The 21,552-nt window shown below is 43.5% G+C and overlaps 1 protein-coding gene across 2 annotated transcripts in view; it reads right to left on the bottom strand.

The window, feature by feature from the left end:
- Positions 1-6,277: 6,277 nt before the first annotated feature.
- Positions 6,278-21,552, bottom strand: part of LOC137571503 (claudin-10-like) — an 89,708-nt gene continuing 74,433 nt past the window's right edge. For both annotated transcript variants that reach the window (XM_068280719.1, XM_068280720.1), the window contains 4 exons: positions 20,592-20,756; positions 16,645-16,726; positions 12,232-12,345; positions 6,278-6,550 (listed from right to left, as the gene is read on the bottom strand). In XM_068280719.1, the coding sequence (XP_068136820.1) occupies positions 6,451-6,550; positions 12,232-12,345; positions 16,645-16,726; positions 20,592-20,756 (461 nt within the window). In that variant the 3' untranslated portion in view covers positions 6,278-6,450. The remainder of the gene's footprint in view (positions 6,551-12,231; positions 12,346-16,644; positions 16,727-20,591; positions 20,757-21,552) is intronic.

The following is a 21,552-nucleotide window of genomic DNA, read 5'->3' as shown; positions in this document are numbered from 1 at the left end:
GAATAACAAAGTTTTTTACTTACCTGGAGCTTTCTCCAGTCACATAAGCATAGATGAGTCCCTTGCCGTCCTCCCGTTGCCCTCTGTTTAGCGGTAATCACCCTCGGTAACTGGCTCAGTCAGCTTCAGTCGGGGTCTTCTGCGAATGTGCGGACCTTCTGCGCATGTGCAAAAGACCCCAGCTGACGTCACTGAGCCAAATATCGGAGCTGATTACCGCTAAACGGAGGACTGCGGGAGGACGGTGAGGAACACATCCATGCTTTTGGGGCTGGAGGAAGCCCCAGGTAAGTAAAAAAACGTAATTTGTGATCTCTGGTACACTTTAAGGTTTCAATACATTATAAGACTCTCCTCTGCAGATTCGACAACTGTGATTGAATCTGCCCAAGATTGTTGCCCCAGCCGCCAAATGCGATCACACTCCTTACTGTGTCAACAATGATAAGCACCTTCGCCAGGCACTATATTCTCTTTAAGTATTTCAATATTGCTCTTGAGGCTGCAATACATATCACCTTTACCAGGACAGGTCTTTCATGAAGCAAGGTGAAACATTTGCATCAGGCGCAGAGATTACCGGGGCAGCGTGTTTGGACTGTGTTTACACTAACTGCATGCGGTCAGAGTAGGAGGAGAAGTGAGGGGAGAGCAAAGTGAAGAGGTCATCATTGGGGAAAAGCAGCATTATGGAGGAGGTGGCACTGCTGTCCTGACTGAGGAGGAATAGAGTGGCTGAGATTTTGTCACAGTCTCATAGCCAGCCAGTGTGCTATTGTGTTGAGCTGCAGCATGTCATGTGAGAACATTAAATGGAGTAGAATAAATTGTTGGCTGCTGTGCGATCATTCCAAATGGGGGGGGGGGGGGGGTTATGGGGATCCTCATAAGTTTCCCTCAGGCAGCAGAAAGTCTAGAACTGGCCCTGACCTCTACCTCTTCTTATCTCCCAATTCAAGCTATGTACAGATGCTGGATTGTCTTGAGCTAAAATTTATTATTATTATTTTTATTACAATTATTATTGACTAGCTGGTCGCCCGGCGTTGCCCAGGTATGTAATTGGCTAGTGTTACCTCTGCCCACTTTTTCTAATCCTAACACACAATTACTCAAGGATGACCTAGTTTGTGAGCTTTGCGGCCTTTGGCATCAATAATTGGCATTGAAATGAAGTAAATCTAATCGCCTGTGGCTCCACTCCTTTGAAAATCAATAGGTGAATTTTGATTAGCTTTTGTAGGCTCCACCCACTTTTCTGAATATTAATCCCAGTACCCAGTGACCAACTGTGCAAAGTTTAAGAACCTTGCCATTGACAGTGTAAGAAAAACAAAAGTTTGCTTTCTTAAAACATAAAGAATTTGCGATAATTCAGGTTGGAGTGAGCTTAAAATGTCACCCAGTGCATCACTGTTGAATATATGCAAATTAACCATTGTTACCCTTAAAAGCTAAACACACCTCCAGAACTGCTGGAATGCAATGATGTGTCATTTTGTTAATTTGTACAGAGCCATAATAATCCAACATGCATACAGACTGTTTTGGATTGTTTGATCCTCATCAGTGCATGGCATGGAATAATTTGGCTCTATGCAGTAGGGCTTGTAACACCGAGAGTTACAGACTAACCAGATTGTTTTTTGTTGGCTCCACCCACTTTTCTGAATATTAATCCCAGTCACCCAGTGACCAACTGTGCAAAGTTTTAGAACCCTACAATTAATAGTGTAAGAATGGCTGCAGTTTACATTTTCCCAGTGAAATTTGTGTTTGTCTCCACCCACTGATGACTTGGCATTGCCTGATTATGTATTTGGCTGGTGTTGGCTGCGCCCCCTTTTCCTAACCCTAACACACAATTACTCAATTACTCAATGACTAAGTTTGTGAGCTTTGCGGTCTTTGGCATCAATAACCTGCATTAAAATGAAACAAATTCAGATTAGCTGTTTGGGGCTCCACCCTCTTATATAAATTTAAACCCCAGTCACGCAATGATCAACCGTACCAGGTTTGAGTCTTGTGCCATTAACAGTGCAAGAATGGCAGCAATGAAATATTCCCCTGATAAATCAATAGGTAATTTTTGATTGTTTTTAGTAGGCTCCACCCACTTTATGAATATTAATCCCAGTCACCCAGTAACCAACTGTGCAAAGTTTGAGAACCCTACCATTAACAGTGTAAGAATGGCTGCTGTTTACATTTTCCCAGTAAAATTTGTATTTGTCTCTGCCCACTTATGACCCTGCGTTGCCCGCTTATGTATTTGGCTGGTGTTGGCTGTGCCCACTTTCCTAACCCTAACACACAATTAATCAATTACTCAATTACCAAGTTTGTGAGCTTTGTGGTGTTTGGCAACAATAATTTGCATTGGAATGAAACAAATCTGATTGTCTATTTGTGGCTCCACCCCCTTTCTGAAATTGAACCCCAGTCACCCAATGATCAACTATACCAGGTTTGAGGCTTGTGCCATTAACAGTGCAAGAATGGCAGGTTTGAGGCTTGTGCCATTAACAGTGCAAGAATGGCAGAAATATTCCCCTTGAAAACCGACCAACTGTGCAAAGTTTGAGAACCCTACCATTAACAGTGTAAGAAAAACAAAAGTTTGCTTTCTTAACACAGAAAGAATTTGCGATAATTCAGGTTGGAGTGAGCTCGAGATGTCTCCCAGTGCATCACTGCAGAATATATGCAAATTAACCATTGTTACCCTTAGAAGCTAAACACACTTCCAGAACCGCTGGATGCAATGATGTGTCAACTTATTTGTACAGAGCTATAATAATCCAACATGCATACAGAATGTTTTGGATTGTTTTGGATCCTCATCCAAATGTTTTGGATCTTCATCAGTGCATGGCATGGATTAATTTGGCTGTATGCAGTAGGGCTTGTAACACCGAGAGGTACAGACTAACCAGCAAGCTCATGGTGACCCAGAACTCATTGGAGTGTGTAAGGGACTACAGTAGTCCTAAAAGCCCCCTTACTAAGATGTTAAGAAAAACAAAAGTTTGCTTTCTTAAAACAGAAAGAATTTGCGATAATTCAGGTTGGAGTGAGCTTGAGATGTCTCCCAGTGCATCACTGCTGAATATATGCAAATTAACCATTCTACCCTTAGAAGCTGCAATTTACATTTTCCAGTGAAATTTGTATTTGTCTCTTTTTGGTTATGGGAATAAAAAGTATCCTATACTTTATTCCAGGTAATGTACTATGTGTGTGCCAAATTTCATTCAAATCCGTTCAGCCGTTTTTGCGTGATCGAGTAACAAACATCTAAACATCCGAACTTTCCCATTTATTATATTAGTAGGATTTACATAGCCCTGTAAAACAATATGCAAGGTATAACAAAACAAATGAAACAATACAGTTAACAGTACAAGACAAAGGTGGATTACATTTTATGCAGTGAACAAATCTTACATAATGCTGGAAGATCTGCACCCACATTACTCAGCATTAGGAGACAAAAGGGAAAGAGAGCCCTGGCCAAACGGCCTTACAGACTAATGCTGAGAATACACGGTTCGTTTTTGTCACTCGATTCTCCCGTTTGATAATTTCACAGCTCGATTCTGCGGTCGATTCTCTTATCTTCCGCTCATTTTTCTTATCTTTTTCCATTCACTTCTATCACAAATCGAGCGGCGAGATCGAACAGGAGATCGGACATGTCGGAAATGATCTATTGAGCCATCTATCTGGCTCAAAAACAAACCGTCTATTCCCAGCATAAAGGGTTAAGGGATGGGTCAATATGTGAAGGAAAGCTATGGTAGAAATGGTTGTCAGTTGCTAGCGTGTCCTAAGAGAGAGAGTATTTTTGCCTGAAGAGGTGAGTTTTCAAGTGGCACCTACAAAAGGTAAGTGTGGGCAAGTGGCAGATGTGTTGGAGGAAGGTGTTCCAGAGGAGGGGAAAAGATCGAGAGAAGTCTTGTAGGTGGGAGTGAGAAGAGGTGACCAGAGAGGAAGACAGGAGTACATTGTTAGCGGAGCGGAGATTGCATGTAGGGTGGTATCTGAAAATAAGATTATTTAAATAAGAAGGAGCTATTTGTAAAGTGCTTTGTAGCTGAGGGTCAGGATTTTGAATTGTATTCTTTGTGTAACTGGCAGCCAGTGAAGAGACTGACAGAGAGGCATAAGGCTGGAGAAGCGTGAGGAGAGGTGGATGAGTCGTATTATCAGTACTATGAGTCATATTATCAGTACATGTGTCCCATAACATTGTTTAGCAATCCACCATGTCAGATCACTAAAAACCAACGTCAGCACCATCCCCTTGGGTCACCACTTGTTGCCCACCTTCTCTATAGAAAATACCAGGCTGTATTGGTGTAGCCAAGCTGTGTGTCTGTGTAGCACCAGTTTCTAAAGCTCGGGGAATGATCACCACTGATCATTGTGAGTGACAGTGATTGAGTGTCTGCCCAGTATTTATTCAAACAGGTGAGTCATCCACTAATTACAGAAATTGTACAAAACTTCTGCAACTGACAATTTCTACAGGGAAAGACATTTTAAAAGATATACATTGCCCAATCAATGCCATGCCGTGCAGTTCTTCTTTAAAAATAATAACCTCTTGCTGTTCCATTTTACAAGTACAGAACACTTAACATCTTTAGTTTGCCCAGTCTTAGCTTAGTGTTATGTGTACTGATATCCACCCACAACTTCATTTTTCTGATCAACTGATGTTGCTGTAGTCTACAGAGGTGAGTCACACATCACCAGGGGCGTTGCTAGCCCCAAAGATCAGTGGCACGTGCTCCGGATCTATTCTGGGGTGCCCCGGATGTCCCCCAGGCAGAGTTAGCTGTGGTGCCTCAATGGTGGGCATGCTGTGAGCTGTGGTGCATCAATCAAGGGTATGCTGGGTGCTGTGGTGCCTCTATGTGGGTATACTGGGTGCTGTGGTGCCATGCTGGGCACTGTGATGCCTTTATGGGGTCATGCTGGGAGTTGTGGTGCCTCAATGGAAGGCCAGTGGGAACATTGGAGGGGGTCCACTAGAAGGCCAGGGAATGCTTTGGGGCAATTGCCAGACAATCTGGCGGCAGGCCTGCCCGCCCAGCAGAAATCAAGACCAACCAGCACAGAAGCCAGGTAACTCTGCCTAGTTATGTTTAAATGACACTACCTATTTACAGTATGTGATATGCTGCATTTTTGGGTTATTTTTGTATTAATTTTGCTGGGCAGGCCTAATTAGACCACTGTCATGTTCATGTAAATTTGGCTCTACCCATAACCACACCCTTTTTCTGGTGCATAGCGCCACCCATTTTCCGGCTGAAGTGCCCAAAAGTGCCCCGGATCTCTTAGGATCCTAGCGACACCCTGCACATCACTGTGCTCTGCTCAACCACAGTCCCTTAGCAAGAGCTCCCACCAGGAACATGTTCACTTTAAAGCAGACCTGAACTCAGAACTTCCTCTCTGCTCTAAAAGATGTGCAAGAGCATGATAACCTTTAAACTAAAAACATTTATTACAGCTGATACAAATCCTGAAATAAATATCCAGTGTTTCTACTTCCTGCTTTCATGGAAGCAGACATGTTGTTAACTGTGCTTTCAAATAAGCTTATCTGCCGTGGCAGTCAGGTGACACAGGGGACAGATCAAATTACAACTGGTGATTAAACACAAATGAGGGGAAATTAGACAGTCTAAACTCTCTAAATACATACAGGGTGCATTTCTCTCTGTTTTCCTTCTGTTCAGTGCAAGAGTTCAGGTCCACTTTAAGCAGTTCTTTTATTAGACTGACAGGAACATCACAATAAAATCCAGCTTCAAGCTTTGGGGTGACAAAATTACTCTTTTTCACACATATAGTATGGCTTCTAAAATGACATGGAGATTGATTGACGTTGCTGAGGCGCTTCATGTCCCACTATATGTGTCCCGGTGCATAGCATGGCTTCCACTGATTGCACCTATCACACAGCAGAGGATTGTGTAAAAGTCTCCACATGCACAGACAGATACAGGCTCACAAATCAGTAATGGAATGTGAATGACAGACTGCTGTTCCTTCTCAGCTCACTATAGTCACAGCCCTGTCTCCAGGGCAAAATGTAAACGCCAGAATGACTGATGAGGAGAACACATTCTTACAACTATCATTCATCTTCAACAGTTGTTTTTTTTTCTGAAGAAGGGGGGGCACAATTCATATACGGTATATGGTTTCCCAGTAGCAAGCTAGTACAACTTATAAAAAACAGAATTATACTACATAGTAAGTTTTTTTTTTGTTTTTTATTTTACATATCCAATATTTCTGCTGCACTTATGTAAACTGATCATGTCTTATCTCCAAGTTACACATCAAAATAACAAAAAAAAAAGTTGCACATGCGAAAACGTTTGCAGTAAAAAATCTTTTCAAATGGTATAGGTTCAGGATCACATATTAAACGTATGCTCTGCCGCTGGAGGCAGTGTCGTTCCGCTCTTTGAACTGGGTGAAATCGCTGTCAGGTACGCCTGCTGGATAGTTGTATTTGTAGCCTCTACAAAAGGCAGAAAACGCAGTTACACTTTAGAAGGTAAACCTGTGCTTTAGCAGATACAATTTGTAGTAGTAGACAAATTCCTGTCAATAATGCCTATAATCAATGCAGTTAATAGAGATGTAACATTGTGTAAATAGTAATGATGATCAGTTTCTGTTATTTCTTCTATATGATGAAAGTGATACAGGATCATATGTTTATAAAAAGCCAATCAGAGACTCAGTAACTGATCAAGGGTGTCACGTTCACTTCCTTATTTTCCCTATTTTATTAGGCTTAAAGGAAGCATCAGGGCACGATTCCACTAGGGTGGCGCGCGTCTGCGAGGTGCTAGCCGGCTCTTCCTGGTCTGCGGGGAAAGCAGACGAATCCCATCAGCCGTGCTATGCACGGCTATGGGATCTGCAGCCTCCCGCGCTGATTCGGATGGAAAAGCCGGCCAATCGCTAGCGGTAGCGATTCGGCCGGTGCTACCATTGCACCCTATGGGATCTGCAGCCTCCCGCGCCGATTCGGATGGAAAAGCCGGCCAATTGCTAGCGGTAGCGATTCGGACGGCGCTACCATTGCACCCTATGACAGAGTTTCCCCGCACTATTCGCCTGCGGGGAAACTTTGCGGATTAGCGGAGGTTTCCGCTTAAGTGGAAACGCGCCCTTAATCAAATAATGCTGACCTATGATATACTTGACCCAGGGCTTCCTACAGCCCCTTGCAGGCGACAGGTCCAACACAGAATCTCAGCTCGCAGCCGCTGGCCTGGGGTCGCGCCAGTGCAGAGGCCAACCTCCCCTACTTTGCCTGCACGAGCGCTGTTGTCAATCAAGTCCACATTGTTCGCAGTGTACTGCGCAGTAGTTGATAGCGGTTCTCGCACAGGCGCACTAGAGACGGCCTCGAGGTCGCCCTCTGCACCGGCGGGCATTCCAGGCCGGCGATTATGCGCAGAGATGCTGCATGAGACCTGTCGGCTGCAAAGGACTGTAGGAAGCCCCGGGTAAGTATATCATAGGGCAGCATTATTTGATTGATGTTTCCTTTATAGGAGGGGTCATGTAGAAGAAACCATAGAAAACAGTTAATCTAAATCAGGGGTGGACACATTTTTGGGGCCAAAGGGCGATATTGCCATTCTTGAGAGTGCTAGGGGCAAACTAACTAAATTAAACAGAATTTTTGCTGATTGCCATTAGGTACACTATGCCTGTGATAGTTTGACAAAACATCCCCATATGAAATAACCCATATACCGTGTGCAGTTAGCACAGTGGCAGCTACTAATCAGTTCCTGTTACTGCTGCTGCCCCCTGCAGGTGGCACCACAGCTATGGCCTGGGGGGGGCGCATGAATTAACAACTGTAGAGAGCTTCTGGGGCCACTAGAAATGGCTTCACAGTCTGCATTTAGCCCCCAGGCCGAACTTTGGACATGTCTGATCTAAATCAGACATGGCAGGTGTCAGGAGCATCCGATAGTGCCAAGGGTAGTTTATTGGAGAAGATGCTATAGCAAATGTGAGGCCTGGAACCCACTACAAGTGACTGTGTCACGGAACGCGCAAGTGTAGCACGGGGTGACAGTGGTACGTAGGCTTGCAGGACTGGGTAAGACTTATTCTGTATTATTTCATATGCGTGGCGACTTAATGTCTAATTATAAAAGGTGTATTGAACTATGCTCCAGCATATGTATCTGGTGATACCCATACTTACTGTGTAACCTGCTATTGCTACAAATTCTATGGTCAACACTTGTCAGCCTGTGCACTGTACTGTTTTGAATTGTTCAAGGCAGAGCAGGGGCAAGGTCCTCCAGCACCCAAGGCTGAGACACCAAAGTGCGCCCCTCCATCCCTCCCACCCCAGCTGTCACACACTGATTGCTATTAGACTAAGAGGGCCACAGGGCCCACAACCTCCCCAACACCTTAATATCTTGTTATCTGGCTTGCAGTCACTGCTATGTATCCCCTTTTCTTATTTCTTTCTGCTTCATACACAATTAGGAATGACAACTGAATGAATTGTGCGCCCCCTTCTACACTGCGCCCTGAGGCTGGAGCCTCTCCAGCCTATGCCTCGGCCCGGCCCTGGTTCAAGGGATAAGTCCTTAATAAACTCTATCATACAGTTACATCATGGCTTTGGCGGCTTGGTTATTAATAATGATTGCCTAGATGGACGCTTTTCTGTATATACAAGTAGCTTATAGGTCCATGGCGTTTGCCCTTTGTGTTGTGTGCACTTTGCTCTCAATTTGTTGTGTTGGTCCTTTCAATGTATCATTATTTTATTTACAGTTTGCATTCATTTAAAGAGGATCTGTAACCTCAAAAAATCCCCTGGGGGGTACTCACCTCGGGTGGGGGAAGCCTCCGGATCCTAATGAGGCTTCCCACGCCGTCCTCTGTCCCACGGGGGTCTCGCTGCAGCCCTCCGTGCAGCCGTGACGTAATATTTACCTTCCTGGCTCCTGCGCAGGCGCTCTGACGGCTGTCGGCTCCGAACTACACGGAAATACCCGATCGCCGTCGGGTCTGCTCTACTGCGCAGGCGCAAGTTTCCGGCGCCTGCGCAGTAGAGCGGACCCGACTGAGGTCTGGTATTTCCGTGTAGTTCGGAGAGGAAAGCAGCCACAGCGCCCCCGCTGGAGCCAGCAAAGGTAAATATTGAAGTTACAGTCGGGCCTGTCGCCGGCTGTTCAGAGGGCTGCAGCGAGACCCCCGTGGGACAGAGGACGGCGTGGGAAGCCTCATTAGGATCCGGAGGCTTCCCCCACCCGAGGTGAGTACCCCCCAGGGGATCTTTTTCATATTACAGAGTCTCTTTAAAATTGCACTCAAATCGGTATGTGCAGCGATTCATGAGCGATTATGCCAGCATTTATATAACTGATATTGCAGAAACGCAAACAGCTCCATCGGAATTTGGCCCATCCATTAATATCAGCTGAGCGTTTAGGGGAATTTGCTAGTGTTTTTAATCACTCCCTAAACGCTCAAAAAAATCACTCTAGTGGGTTCCAGCCCTCAAAGATCTTTTAAACTCTCTGTTTTGCCCAAATTAATTTAACATTTTTCCTGAGTTTTCTCATAAAAGATGTTTTATAGTACATTTCCAGCCACCAGCAAGCAAAAAGTACTGAATATATGGATTTCCAAAGTGTGATATCATTTTAATAAACTACTGTTCACTTTCTAGATGGTGTAAAAGTATTTTGTAGATAAGATGGAAAAACATCTCCTGGGACAAAACTCGGGAGAAAAGTTAATCGAACCAGAGCCATTGATTGCTGTTAGGTGTGGCTGTAGTTGTGTAATGTCAAGTAATATAAAATGATGATTAAACACAAAGTGCAAACATAAAATGCAATGCTTGCAGCATAAAAAACCCTAAGACAATAAAAGTGATTAATAATAACTGATCCAATTGTGAACATGGGAGTACTGTGCAATTCATGGCATCTCTACAGATGAACATCCTCCCACTCCATGCAGATGACAGGCGTTCTGCATTAACCTAGGTGTGCTCTGTGCATATTTTGTGAAATGATGGTAGCCAATTACACAAACTGAGGAGTGAGATCTCTGGACACTCCTATGATTGCAGGGAAGCATAACTTCCATATTCGGAGTTGGAAAAGTAATTTCACTAACGCTAAATTACTAAATAATCTGTGTATCATCCAAATATTTTAGGGATTTTTTTATTAGGTTTAGAACTAAAATAGATTTGTTTAAAAGTATTTTTAATAAGGAAAGCATTTGAAGAAGAATTCCACCCAACAGCATATGATAGCTCAGATAGAGGTGATTGGGGGTATGACTGTCACACACACCAAAACGGATGGTGTCAATGGAAGTCTAGATTCAAAAAGGCTACATCCTGTTCGCCTGCAGCCAATGGGTGTGCTTTACTTGTACTTTGACTCCTACTGACTCCTTAGGCAAACGCAGGAGTCCCCCCTCAGACCAGGGCAAGTGCAGTGTCTAGAGACAGGAACAAGTTGAGACACGAGAATATATGCAGGCATCCTGCAGCTCACAGCACTGCCCCCTTTCTTTCCCTGCTACAGTTGACTGTGAATATAGCAGCAGCGTGTGTGTACAGAGCATGGAGCAGCTCTGGGGAACCTAACAGAGTCGGGTATGATTACAGCCCTGTGCCCCTGCTGTGTGACTGCTTCACTTTCCCCTTCATTACCAATGTCGGCTATCCTCATAATCTGTATCCAAACTGCTCCTGATCGATCCCGTTGTCGGTCGGTCAGTTGAATAGGAAAGTGCAGTATGTCTGCCCACCATGATGTCCTATCATATTATTATATTTATATTATATTATAATATTTGGGACCGCTGTGGGAGGGATGCCTGCACGGAGAGGTCCTGCTAGCGACATAATCTACGATTACGTCCAACCGAAGCCTCCCACCTGAATGCTGCCTAATTTACGCAATTCCTGCTATATTTGGCAAAGGGTATATAACTGTGCATTTGATTGGTTGACAGGTGCCTGCTGACCAGATGAAGGTAGGAAATTGCTAGAGCTGGGAGTGAGCAATTGTGTGTGTTGCAGTCAGCATTCAGTATAGAGGCAAGGGGGTCGAATCCCCTGGAGGTGAGAGTTTCGGGGCCCACTTGAACTTCCCTCTAGGTATCTGAGGCTGTCGTGTGAACCAGTGTGATATTATTATACTGTATTGTGCCTGGCTGAGGGAGACCTTTGAGGAATCCCCCCCCCCCCCCCGGCTTTGCCCCTGCTAAACTAGTGGGGCTTCATCTGACCTGACCGTTCATCTCCTTTCTGCTGCTGCAGTGATGTCATCACCCCATGACCAGAGAATTGGATGGGAGGAGGTACTGGATGGACAGTCCCTTCCAGCATGCCCATCTTCTTCTCTATACTCCCTCAGTGATGACTGCCCAGACCATAGACAGCTGGATGGATGGGTTAGATCCCAGCCAGCCTGCCTATCCAGCTTTTTATGGTTCCAGATGTTTTATGGATCGGGCCTGATGACAGATACTAGGATGAAGCAGGCTTTCTCAAATCCAATACAGCAGCCAATACACTAACCACCACTAAGTTAGCAGCTTTCAAGAGCTAAAAAAATATGATTTTATTAACAGCTAATAATGGAGAGCACTTTCTAAGCAGTGAGATTATTTTTTCTATATTTGGTTCAGTATTCATTGTTCAAGAGTGGATTCCTGACCTTACAAAGTTACTTTTGGCTTGTTCTGTATGTTTAAAGAGAAACTCCGAACAAGAATTGAACTTTATCCCAATCAGTAGCTGATACCCCCTTTCACATGAGAATTCTATTCCTTTTCACAAACAGACCATCAGGGGGCGCTGTATGGCTGATATTGTGGTGAAACCCCTCCCACAAAGAAATTCTGAGTACGTACTCTTGGCAGTTTCCTGTCTGTGAACCTTGCTGCATTGTGGGAAATAGCTGTTTACAGCTGTTTCCAACTGCCAAAAAAACATGCAGCAGCTACATCACCTGCCAACAGTAAAAATGTCACCATGTAATAAATGTCAGAATGTAAATCAGGGATTTAAAAGATTTTACAATGGGCAAACACTAACTAAATCATTTATACATAATTATTGTAAGAATTAAGCACTTTTTCTTATTACATTATTTTCACTAGAGTTCCTCTTTAACGTACCCTTTGTTAGTACTTTTCTTCTTCTTCTTGTATGAACAGCACAGAAAAGAGCCTCCGAGAACAGCCAGAACAGATCCTGCCCATCCTATGTACAGGGCAGAACCAAACTCATACCTGGCAAAGGAAAACATAATATTATAATCTATTCATATGGTGCTGACATATTCCATAGCACTTTACAAAGTACATAGTTTTATCACTAACTGTCCTACAGAGGAGCTCACAATCTAATCCTACCATAGTCATATGTCCCACCATATTATTTTTATGTATTTATAGCACACTGACATCTTCTGCAGTACTTTACATAATATATAGTCATGTCACTGACTATCCTCAGAGGAGCTCATAATCTTATCCCTATTATAGTCATAGTCTATGGTGCCCATACATGGTACCATTTTTTTCATCAAATCTTAAAATTTTTATGTAATATAAGGGAACTGCCTAAATTATCCTTTCAGTATATTCACTTAAATTACCCTTATACTACATAGAAATGGTAAGATTGGATGAAACAAATGTACCATGTATGGCCACCATTATGTTTCCACCATATAAATTATTGTGTATTTACTACATAGTACTGACATCTTCCATAGCACTTTAAAGAGTACATAGTCATGTCATTGACTGTGCTCAGAGAAGATCACAGTCTAATCCTGCCATAGTCATACTCTAATGTCCCTATCACAGTTTATAGCTGATTTTGTTGGGAGCCAATGACCTTATCAATATGTTTTGGGGTAATAAAAACACATACAATGACTCTGTTCCCCTCACCTCCACTCTAAAACAAAGGAAGCGGTAAGCTCTCTCCCTCTGATGGGAATACAAAGATTAAAAGAAAAACACTTAGGAGATGGTCTAATCCTCCCATAATCTTTGAAAAAGAAAATAAATTGTGATTGGTTTAAGAATATTAAAGGACCACTGGCGTGAAAAATCATAAAATTTAAAATATATATATATAAACATATACATATGAAAAGTATGTATCTTCCAAAGTAAAATGAGCCATAAATTACTTTTCTCCTATGTTGCTGTCACTTACAGTAAGTAGTAGAATGTGACAGAAATGACAGATTTTGGACTAGCCCATCTCCTCATGGGGGGGGGGGGGGGGGGCTGGGTGGTTCTCAGGGTTTTCTTTATATTTAAAAGCACTAAGTGAATTTCTCCGTCCCAACTGCCAAAAAGTGTATGGTGAGCTGGGAGACTGGCCAACATCTTTGTATTATGGTAATCTTTTTCAGAGAGTGTCTTTATAAAGAATAAAGGTCATGCTGAGAATTCCCAATGGAGAGATGGACTAGCCCCAAACCTGTCGGTAATGTCAGATTTCTACTACTTACTGTAAGGGACAGCAACATAGGAGAGAAGTAATCTATGGCTCATTTTACTCAGGAAGAAACATCTAACAAATATTTTAAATTTTAAGATTTTCAAGACAGTGGTCCTTTAAAGCAAATCTTTAAATTTGGGGAGGGAAAGTTTGATACTTACCAAAGTAGAGGGAAGCCACATCCTCCTGCAGACCACCGCTGGACGCTGGGAGCCCCTGGAAGCTTGTGGCCACCTTCTATACATGAAAGAGGGTGGTCACATCTGCTGCTTCTTGAATGAACAGCATAGGGGCTGCTGCTCAGGCTTGGCTATAAAAGCTGAGCCTGTGCACCTCCTTGCTACTGTGCAGGTAAGCCGTCTGCACTTGCACAGTTCAGCTGAGCTCCATTGACAAGCCCTTGTTGACCAGCTTCAGAGGAATCCAGCGCTGGAACAGCAATGTGGAGAGGGACGGTGGAAACCTTTGTATTATCCAGAGGCTTCCCTGTACTGAGGTAAGTATCCCAATTGGCATTTTTTCCCTTCAGGCTCCTTCCTTACAGATGATTGGAAAAGAAGCAGGCGGTTTACTTCCGGCAAACAGAAGGAGCGATCAGTGTGGCAGGGTAGAAGAGGGGAAGGATGAAGGTGCTGCTCTTGGTATCCACCTCGGTGTCAAAAGTATCTGTGTTTGAGACAAGAAGAGACAGAGCGCACTCAGGGGAACAGTACAGCAGTAGATTGGGTGAATTCAGAATAATCTCACCTCTAGAAGTTGCTGGCGAGCCTGTACAGGAGTAGCCAGCGTGTAGGCTATTATCCCTCTAGCTAGGGATTAGGCACAAAGGCAGCTGGATTCTTCCTTCACTCAGATGGTTGTTGGCAGGCAAGGAGCGGCTCTGAAGTTGTACATGCTGTCTGTGTGCGAGTCCGCTATATGCGGTTGCACAAACAGATTGTGGTGGATTTCAAAGCATCAGCTCCAGGATTGAGGGATCTAAAAGCAAAGCTCCACGCTGCTCCATGAGTCCTTTCATCAGGCAAACAATGCCTGATGAAAGGAGGACTTTGACTCCTGAAACGCGTTGCAATATATTTTAATAAATCTTAACACTATACGGCAGCCGCCGTTTCTTCTTTCCTACACGCATTGCTGCATTACAATCAGACCACCACTCCAACTGCCCGTGAACTGCCTGTGCAAGACTCATGGAGCAGAGTGGAGCTTTGCTTTTAGATCCCTCAATCCTGGAGCTGATGCTTTGAAATCCACCACAATCTGTTTGTGCAACCGCATATAGCGGACTCGCACACAGACAGGGTGTACAACTTCAGAGCCGCTCGTTGCCTGCCAACAACCATCCGAGTGAAGGAGGAATCCAGCTGCCTTTGTGCCTGATCCCTGGCTAGAGGGATAAAAGCCTACACCCTGGCTACTCCTGTACAGGCTCGCCAGCAACTTCTAGAGGTGAGATTATTCTGAATTCACCCAATCTACTGCTGTACTGTTCCCCTGAGTGCGCTCTGTCTCTTCTTGTCTCAAACACAGATCCTTACAGATGATGTTAATGCAAAGTCTGCAATTATAATTCAGTTTTAATGGGGCCATCTCATTATTTTGAATACATTTTATCGATAACTAGACGACCTAAGCCCATTTAAAAATGGGCTCTAGATCTGTTGCTACCAACACATTACAGCGCTCATACGCGCACCCGCCCGTCGCAAGCGCGCCCGCCCACCGCGCACACAAGCATGCACGCCCATGGCGCGCACACACACCTGCCTGGCCGGCCCACCCCCTGGCCAGTCTTGTGTCATGTCCCAACGGCTGTCAGTGCAGGACATGCGCAGTAGCGCAAAAGCACTGACACAGGGACATGGGACGCAGGGACACTTGCATATTATTAGGTAGGATGAATTCATACAACACCAGCATGTACTGCAGCACTTTGCAAAGCATACTGACATGCTGTCCTCCCTCCAGTGTAGCTCATAGTCGATTGTCCGTATCATAATCACACAGGAGCATTGGAGGAGCAGCCAGTTAACCTGACAGGGAGTTTTCTGATTGTGGGAGTTTATACATTCTCTATCCACTCCAAGGACACACATTTAATATATTAACCACTTCACCTCCAAGGGTTTTTCCCCTTAAACACCAGAGCAGAGCAATAGAGCTCCTTTCATTCATTTTTCTATAACTTTATTACTACTTATCACAACAAAACAAACTATATCTTGTTTTTTCACCACCAATTAGGCTTTCTTTGGGTGGTACTTTTTGCTAAGAATTATTTTATTCTAACTGCATTTTGATGGAAATAATAAGAAAAAAAATGGAAAAAATTCATTATTTCTCAGTTTTCGGCCATTATCGTTTTAAAATAATAAATGCTACCGACACATTTTATTTGCCCACTTGTCCCGGTTATTGCAACATTTAAAATATTTCCCTAGTACAATGAATAGCGCCAATATTTTATTTGGAAATAAAGGTGCATTTTGTTCAATTTTGCGTCCATCACTATTTACAAGCCCATGATTTAAAAAATAACAGTAATATACCTTCTTGACATACATATTAAAAAAAAGTTCAGTCCCTAAGGTGACTATTTATGTTTTTTTTAATGTAATTTTTTTAAATACAAAAACAACAACTGGGTACTATGGGAGAAGTGTGGAAGGGAAAGATTTAATTTTAAATGTAAATGTGGGACTTTTTATTAAAAACAAATTGTATGTAGGTGTAATTTTACTATTTGGCCACAAGATGTCCTTGTGCATTACTTTCTGTTGCCTACTATTAGTACGCTAAACAGGAAGCAATGCGTGGCCACATTGCTTTCTGTGAATGACGCGGCATCTCATTGATTACTGGCGCTCATTCACACAGGAACTTGGATTAATGAATTGGAACTGCGTTACCATTTTTTCATCCTCTCTCTACCGATCGGCGGCGGAAGCGGGCACGGAGAGCGAGTGGGAGTGTACGGTGGCAGGGGAGGAGTACCTACGTCCCTGCAAGGTAAAGCAAGGACGTAGATATTCGTCCCGGGGGAGGGGAAGTGGTTAAAAGCCACTTACTTTATTCCACCATATAGAGGACTGAAGAACTCTTGTGTAATTCTAGCTGCGTACCAGGATACTGCTACCAAACAGCAAATGCCTGTGGATAGAGATTCATATTATTAAAACTCTTAATACATTTGCAATGACCTTCTACCTTTTACTACCATGCAATACACAAGTAGGGTATAGGTTTACATACATAATATAATAATTCACATTATTACAAACCATTTGCAGGGGCCTTGCTAGGATCCCAGAAGAGTCGGGGACACCTCTATACAGCTATATAGGGACAATTTTGCCATGCACTTAACACAGAGTTAAGGAGGGGAGATAGAACTGAGGCTGCAGGTGAGTATGTGGCTTTTTCTTTCTAGGTGGGCAGTTTGTAATAATTCTAGCACCTAGGTTCTCAATGTGTGGTACACGTACCCCAGGGGGTACTTCTGATGGTTCCAGGGGGTACTCGGGCTTGATATACTTAACCAAGAATAACAAATTTAGAGTTTTAGAAAATGATAAATCTTATTTAAACAACACCAAATTAGTGTTTTAGCTAATTAAAAGCTATAGTAAATGCTTGGAAATGGTTTAGAACCAATTTTCATGTGCTACGAATAAATACCGTATATTCCGGCGTATAAGACGGCTGGGCGTATAAGACGACCCCCAACTTTTCCAGTTAAAATATAGAGTTTGGGATATACTCACCGTATAAGACTACCCCTCTTCCAACGCACACCAAATTAAAATAAAAATAAAAAAATCATGTACTGGTGCTGTGTATGAACAGATAATGGTGCTGTACTGTATGTGTTACCCAGTATATAACAGTATATAGTCAATTGACTTGTTGCATTGGTCAACTCTCCTTAAGTAAACTATTCAGCTCTCCTTGTCTACCTGTTTATCAGAGCGGTATGGAAGAATAGAGCAGGGAGTTCTGAGAGACGGTAACAGGATAGGGCGTATCACCCGGCATCAATGACACCCGGCGTATAAGACGACCCCCAACTTTTCAGAAGCTTTTCAAGGGTTAAAAAGTAGTCTTATACGCAGGAATATACAGTATATTTGTGAAGGGGTACTTGTGATAATGTTTACTATGCTAGGGGGTACTTGGTGAGTACAGGGTTTTATAAGGGGTACATACCAATAATATGTTGAGAAACACTAGCAGTGTGAATGCGGTGGCGAAAGATGGAAAGAAAGATGGAGTATAATTGAATGTAAATAAAGCCTGTCACAGCGCTGTCATTCTACCATATTTTGAGTTGAGTAGTCTCTTATACCACCTAAAATGAAGCTGTAGACCACCAGCACCATGCTAAACATTTCACCAATTAAACGTAAGAAATGGCCGACTCTTAGGGCTGGTTCACACGGATGCTTGGCGGCATTTACCGCCAAGCGTTCGGGACTCGTTGGCTAAATGCTCTTATTCAAGTCAATGGGAGCATTCAGCATCACACGGTTACCGGCAATTACACTAAAGCGGCGTTCCGATCCCGATTTAACACATCGTTTTGGCCGGCCCTAGAAGCCGCATGCGACATCCAGGGTCGGCTAGCTGCCGCTGCTTCATGTCCCATTGCGGGGACGAGAAACACCGATTGCGACGGGAAGACAATGATCGCTGTACCGCCACCCCCGAACGAGACGTCACAGGACGAAGCGGTTTCCCAGCCGCCCCAACGCCACCTGCTGTCCATGTGAACCAGCCTTAAGGTTCTGCACAGATGGGGTGTAAGATCCTCTGGCCGCTCATGGCGGCGGAACGCTGAGACCCACGCTGAGGCACAAGCCTCTGGGTCTCGGCAGCTCACTGACGTCACTGGAGCACAGGGCGCTCAGCTCCCATTGGATAAGCGGCGGGTGCGTTCTCAGTACGCGCTCCACCGCTGTAAACAATTATCACATGTGCTCACTGCGTGTCAGCTGACTTGCTGACACGCTGCTATGGGATTGGGTACTTTGGATTCCTTTGCTTTCTGATTGGTTAGTCCTTGTATAAATGCAAGGTGAGCGACCTCAGTTATCGCCTGTGATAGCCTATGCTGGGCTAGTTGATTGATATTGTTGTCGACTTTACCTGTATCCTGACCAAGCTTTACTCTAGATTGATTCCTGTTACCAACCACTGCTTGTTCCTGACCACGCTTTCTGATTGAATCACCTGTTGCCGCATCTGTTACCTGGACTTCCCTGCTTGCAGCCTGGATCGACCTCGGACTGAATAAGGATTTGCATGAACACTGCCTGCCCTGACTTCTGGCTAGTACTGACCACGTTATCTCTAAGCACCTGATCTGCATACCATTACTCCTGATTGCAGTCATCTGATTCTCATCTGGATAGCCTCATCCGTCAGACCTCAGGTGACTATATCATTGTGATACTGTGCTTTGTATTATTTGCTATTGGTTCTGTTTGGTGGATACTATCTGTCAGTCTGTATGCTACATCTACCTGCATGATTATTGTAGTTTTGTACTAGGTAGGAGTTTGTGCAGGGGTTATGGGCTGAGCTATAGGTCAGTCATACGGGCATATAGCCTGACTTATAGTCATTGACCAGACAAGCCTGACATGGGGACTATCTGCACTGGACAGGAATATTATGTCTGTAATATTTATTAAAGTACACAGAGCTGATCCCCCCAGTCACAGACTGCAATATAACACTGCAAATACTTCAAAACGTCAACATCTGGGCTTTTCTACAGCGTCTTATTTTTGTGTAATCTATAATTTATAGCCAGACCACAAGAATAAATTGTGAGAGCTGCATGAAGGGAAGAGCAGACACTCATCTAGGACGCCCGTCCGTGGCCTGAATGATGGACACCTACAGCAGACATAAATCACCTTCTCTAGACTTCCCTCCAAACTGCACAAGTCAAGAAGACTCTTTGGAATATATTTTAGATGAGTAACTATAAAGGAAAGAGTATACCAATATAGTGCCTGTATACTGTATCTATCTATGCACAATGCTGTGCCGTCTCATTTACAGTAGTCTGTAGTAATTATTAACCAGACACTAGACTATTATATGGTATCAGCCCTGTATATTGGTTCACTTTTATGGTTTCCACCCATACCCATACCCAGGGCTGGTTCCAGACTAGTCAGGGCACACTGCACTTGTGCGACTCAGCCCCTTCCCCCCCCCCCCATTGCGCTCCCATCCCTGTTCTGCGCCTGCTGACTGGACCCGACTGGACGAATTACTGGCCCACCTAGCAGAGGATCCAGCAGGCGGCCTGGGAGGATGGCAAGGGACTGATGAGCCTGAGGGAGGCTGGAGGAATCCCCAGGTATGTATATATATTTTTTTTTTCCATCTCAGACTTTTAAAGGATGACAATAGTTTAGAGTCAAAAGTTTAGAGTCCATTTAACACATTTTTCAGGAAAAAAAAATACATATATTTACACAGATCTGTACATCAGTCCTGAAAGAAGGCCAAATGAGGAAAAAAGAGAGACAGAGGGACTTAAATCCCAAAGAGGGACTGTCACTCCGAAAAAAGGACAGCTGGGAGTTATGCTTCAAAATCACCCTTTTGCATGCAAAACAATTAGGATGAGGCACTTCGGTTTCTATGGCTACAAGTGGATTCTGCATTAGTGTATACAGTATTGGCTAATCAGTAAATATGGTGACAGTTGCGCCTTTGAAAAGCTAACCTGAACCTCACAGCCATATGGATGGACAGGGATGACTTCCTCATTGGCTTCCTTTGTAAACAGGAACTGAACAACTTTGCTGAATGATGATATAAATAAAAACTGTTCAGTCCAAAAAATAGATGCCTAAAAAGTACAATGAATTGTTGCTTGCCTTTACTTCAGTAGAACAAAGAACTATATTTGATTAAATAATTCAATATGGGCATAGCAATATTTGAAATGACTTTCCATTGCCAAATATTAATCACTGAATACTAAGCCAAATACCTGCTAAAATGAAAATCAGTCCTCCGGACAAAGCGATCTTCCCCTTGGTGTATTCATCACTGCTTCCAAATTTTGTGCATCTGAGTCCAAACAGGGAGATTAAACATGCAACGAGGCCCAGGATGAGAGAGACAATCATCAAAGCACGACAGGCTTGTGTATGAGCTGCAGACACAGAAACAATGTGATTTTCATTCATTACATCCAGGGGAATGTTCAAACTGGGAAAACAACCAATTCTACATTTATCACGGTTACTACTACCACCGCTAGCCCTACCACTGTTTCTACACCTACTGTACTCTTTCAGATATTACTACTGCTACCACTACTGCTGCTCCTAATATTTGTATTGCTTGCTACTATTATGGCTACTACTACTACTACTGCTATCACTGCTCCTAATACTTCTATTGCTGCTGATGCTACTACTATTACTGCTACTACATCTGCTGGTACTACTACTAATAATACTACTACTACTGCTTTCACTGCTGCTAATACTTGTGTTGCTGCTACTGCCTCCTATTACTGCTACTACTACTGATGCTACTAATAATAATACTACTACTACTGCTATCACTGCTCCTAATACTTCTATTGCTGCTGATGCTACTACTATTACTGCTACTACATCTGCTGGTACTACTACTAATAATACTACTACTACTGCTTTCACTGCTGCTAATACTTGTGTTGCTGCTACTGCCTCCTATTACTGCTACTACTACTGATGCTACTAATAATAATAATACTACTACTGCTAATAATAATTGTATTGCTGCTACTACTACTGATGCTACTAATACTACTACTACTACTACTGCTACTAATACTTTTATAACTGTTATTACCACGCTACTACTGCTACTACTGTTATTAGTATTACTACCACCTTTACCCGTACCACAACCACTACCCCTACTCTTTCTGTCATTACTACTGTTACCACTACTGCTGC

This window comes from Hyperolius riggenbachi, chromosome 4, assembly GCF_040937935.1.
Source record: "Hyperolius riggenbachi isolate aHypRig1 chromosome 4, aHypRig1.pri, whole genome shotgun sequence".
NCBI lineage: Eukaryota > Metazoa > Chordata > Amphibia > Anura > Hyperoliidae > Hyperolius > Hyperolius riggenbachi.
This window is presented reverse-complemented; position numbering and strand designations above follow the sequence as displayed.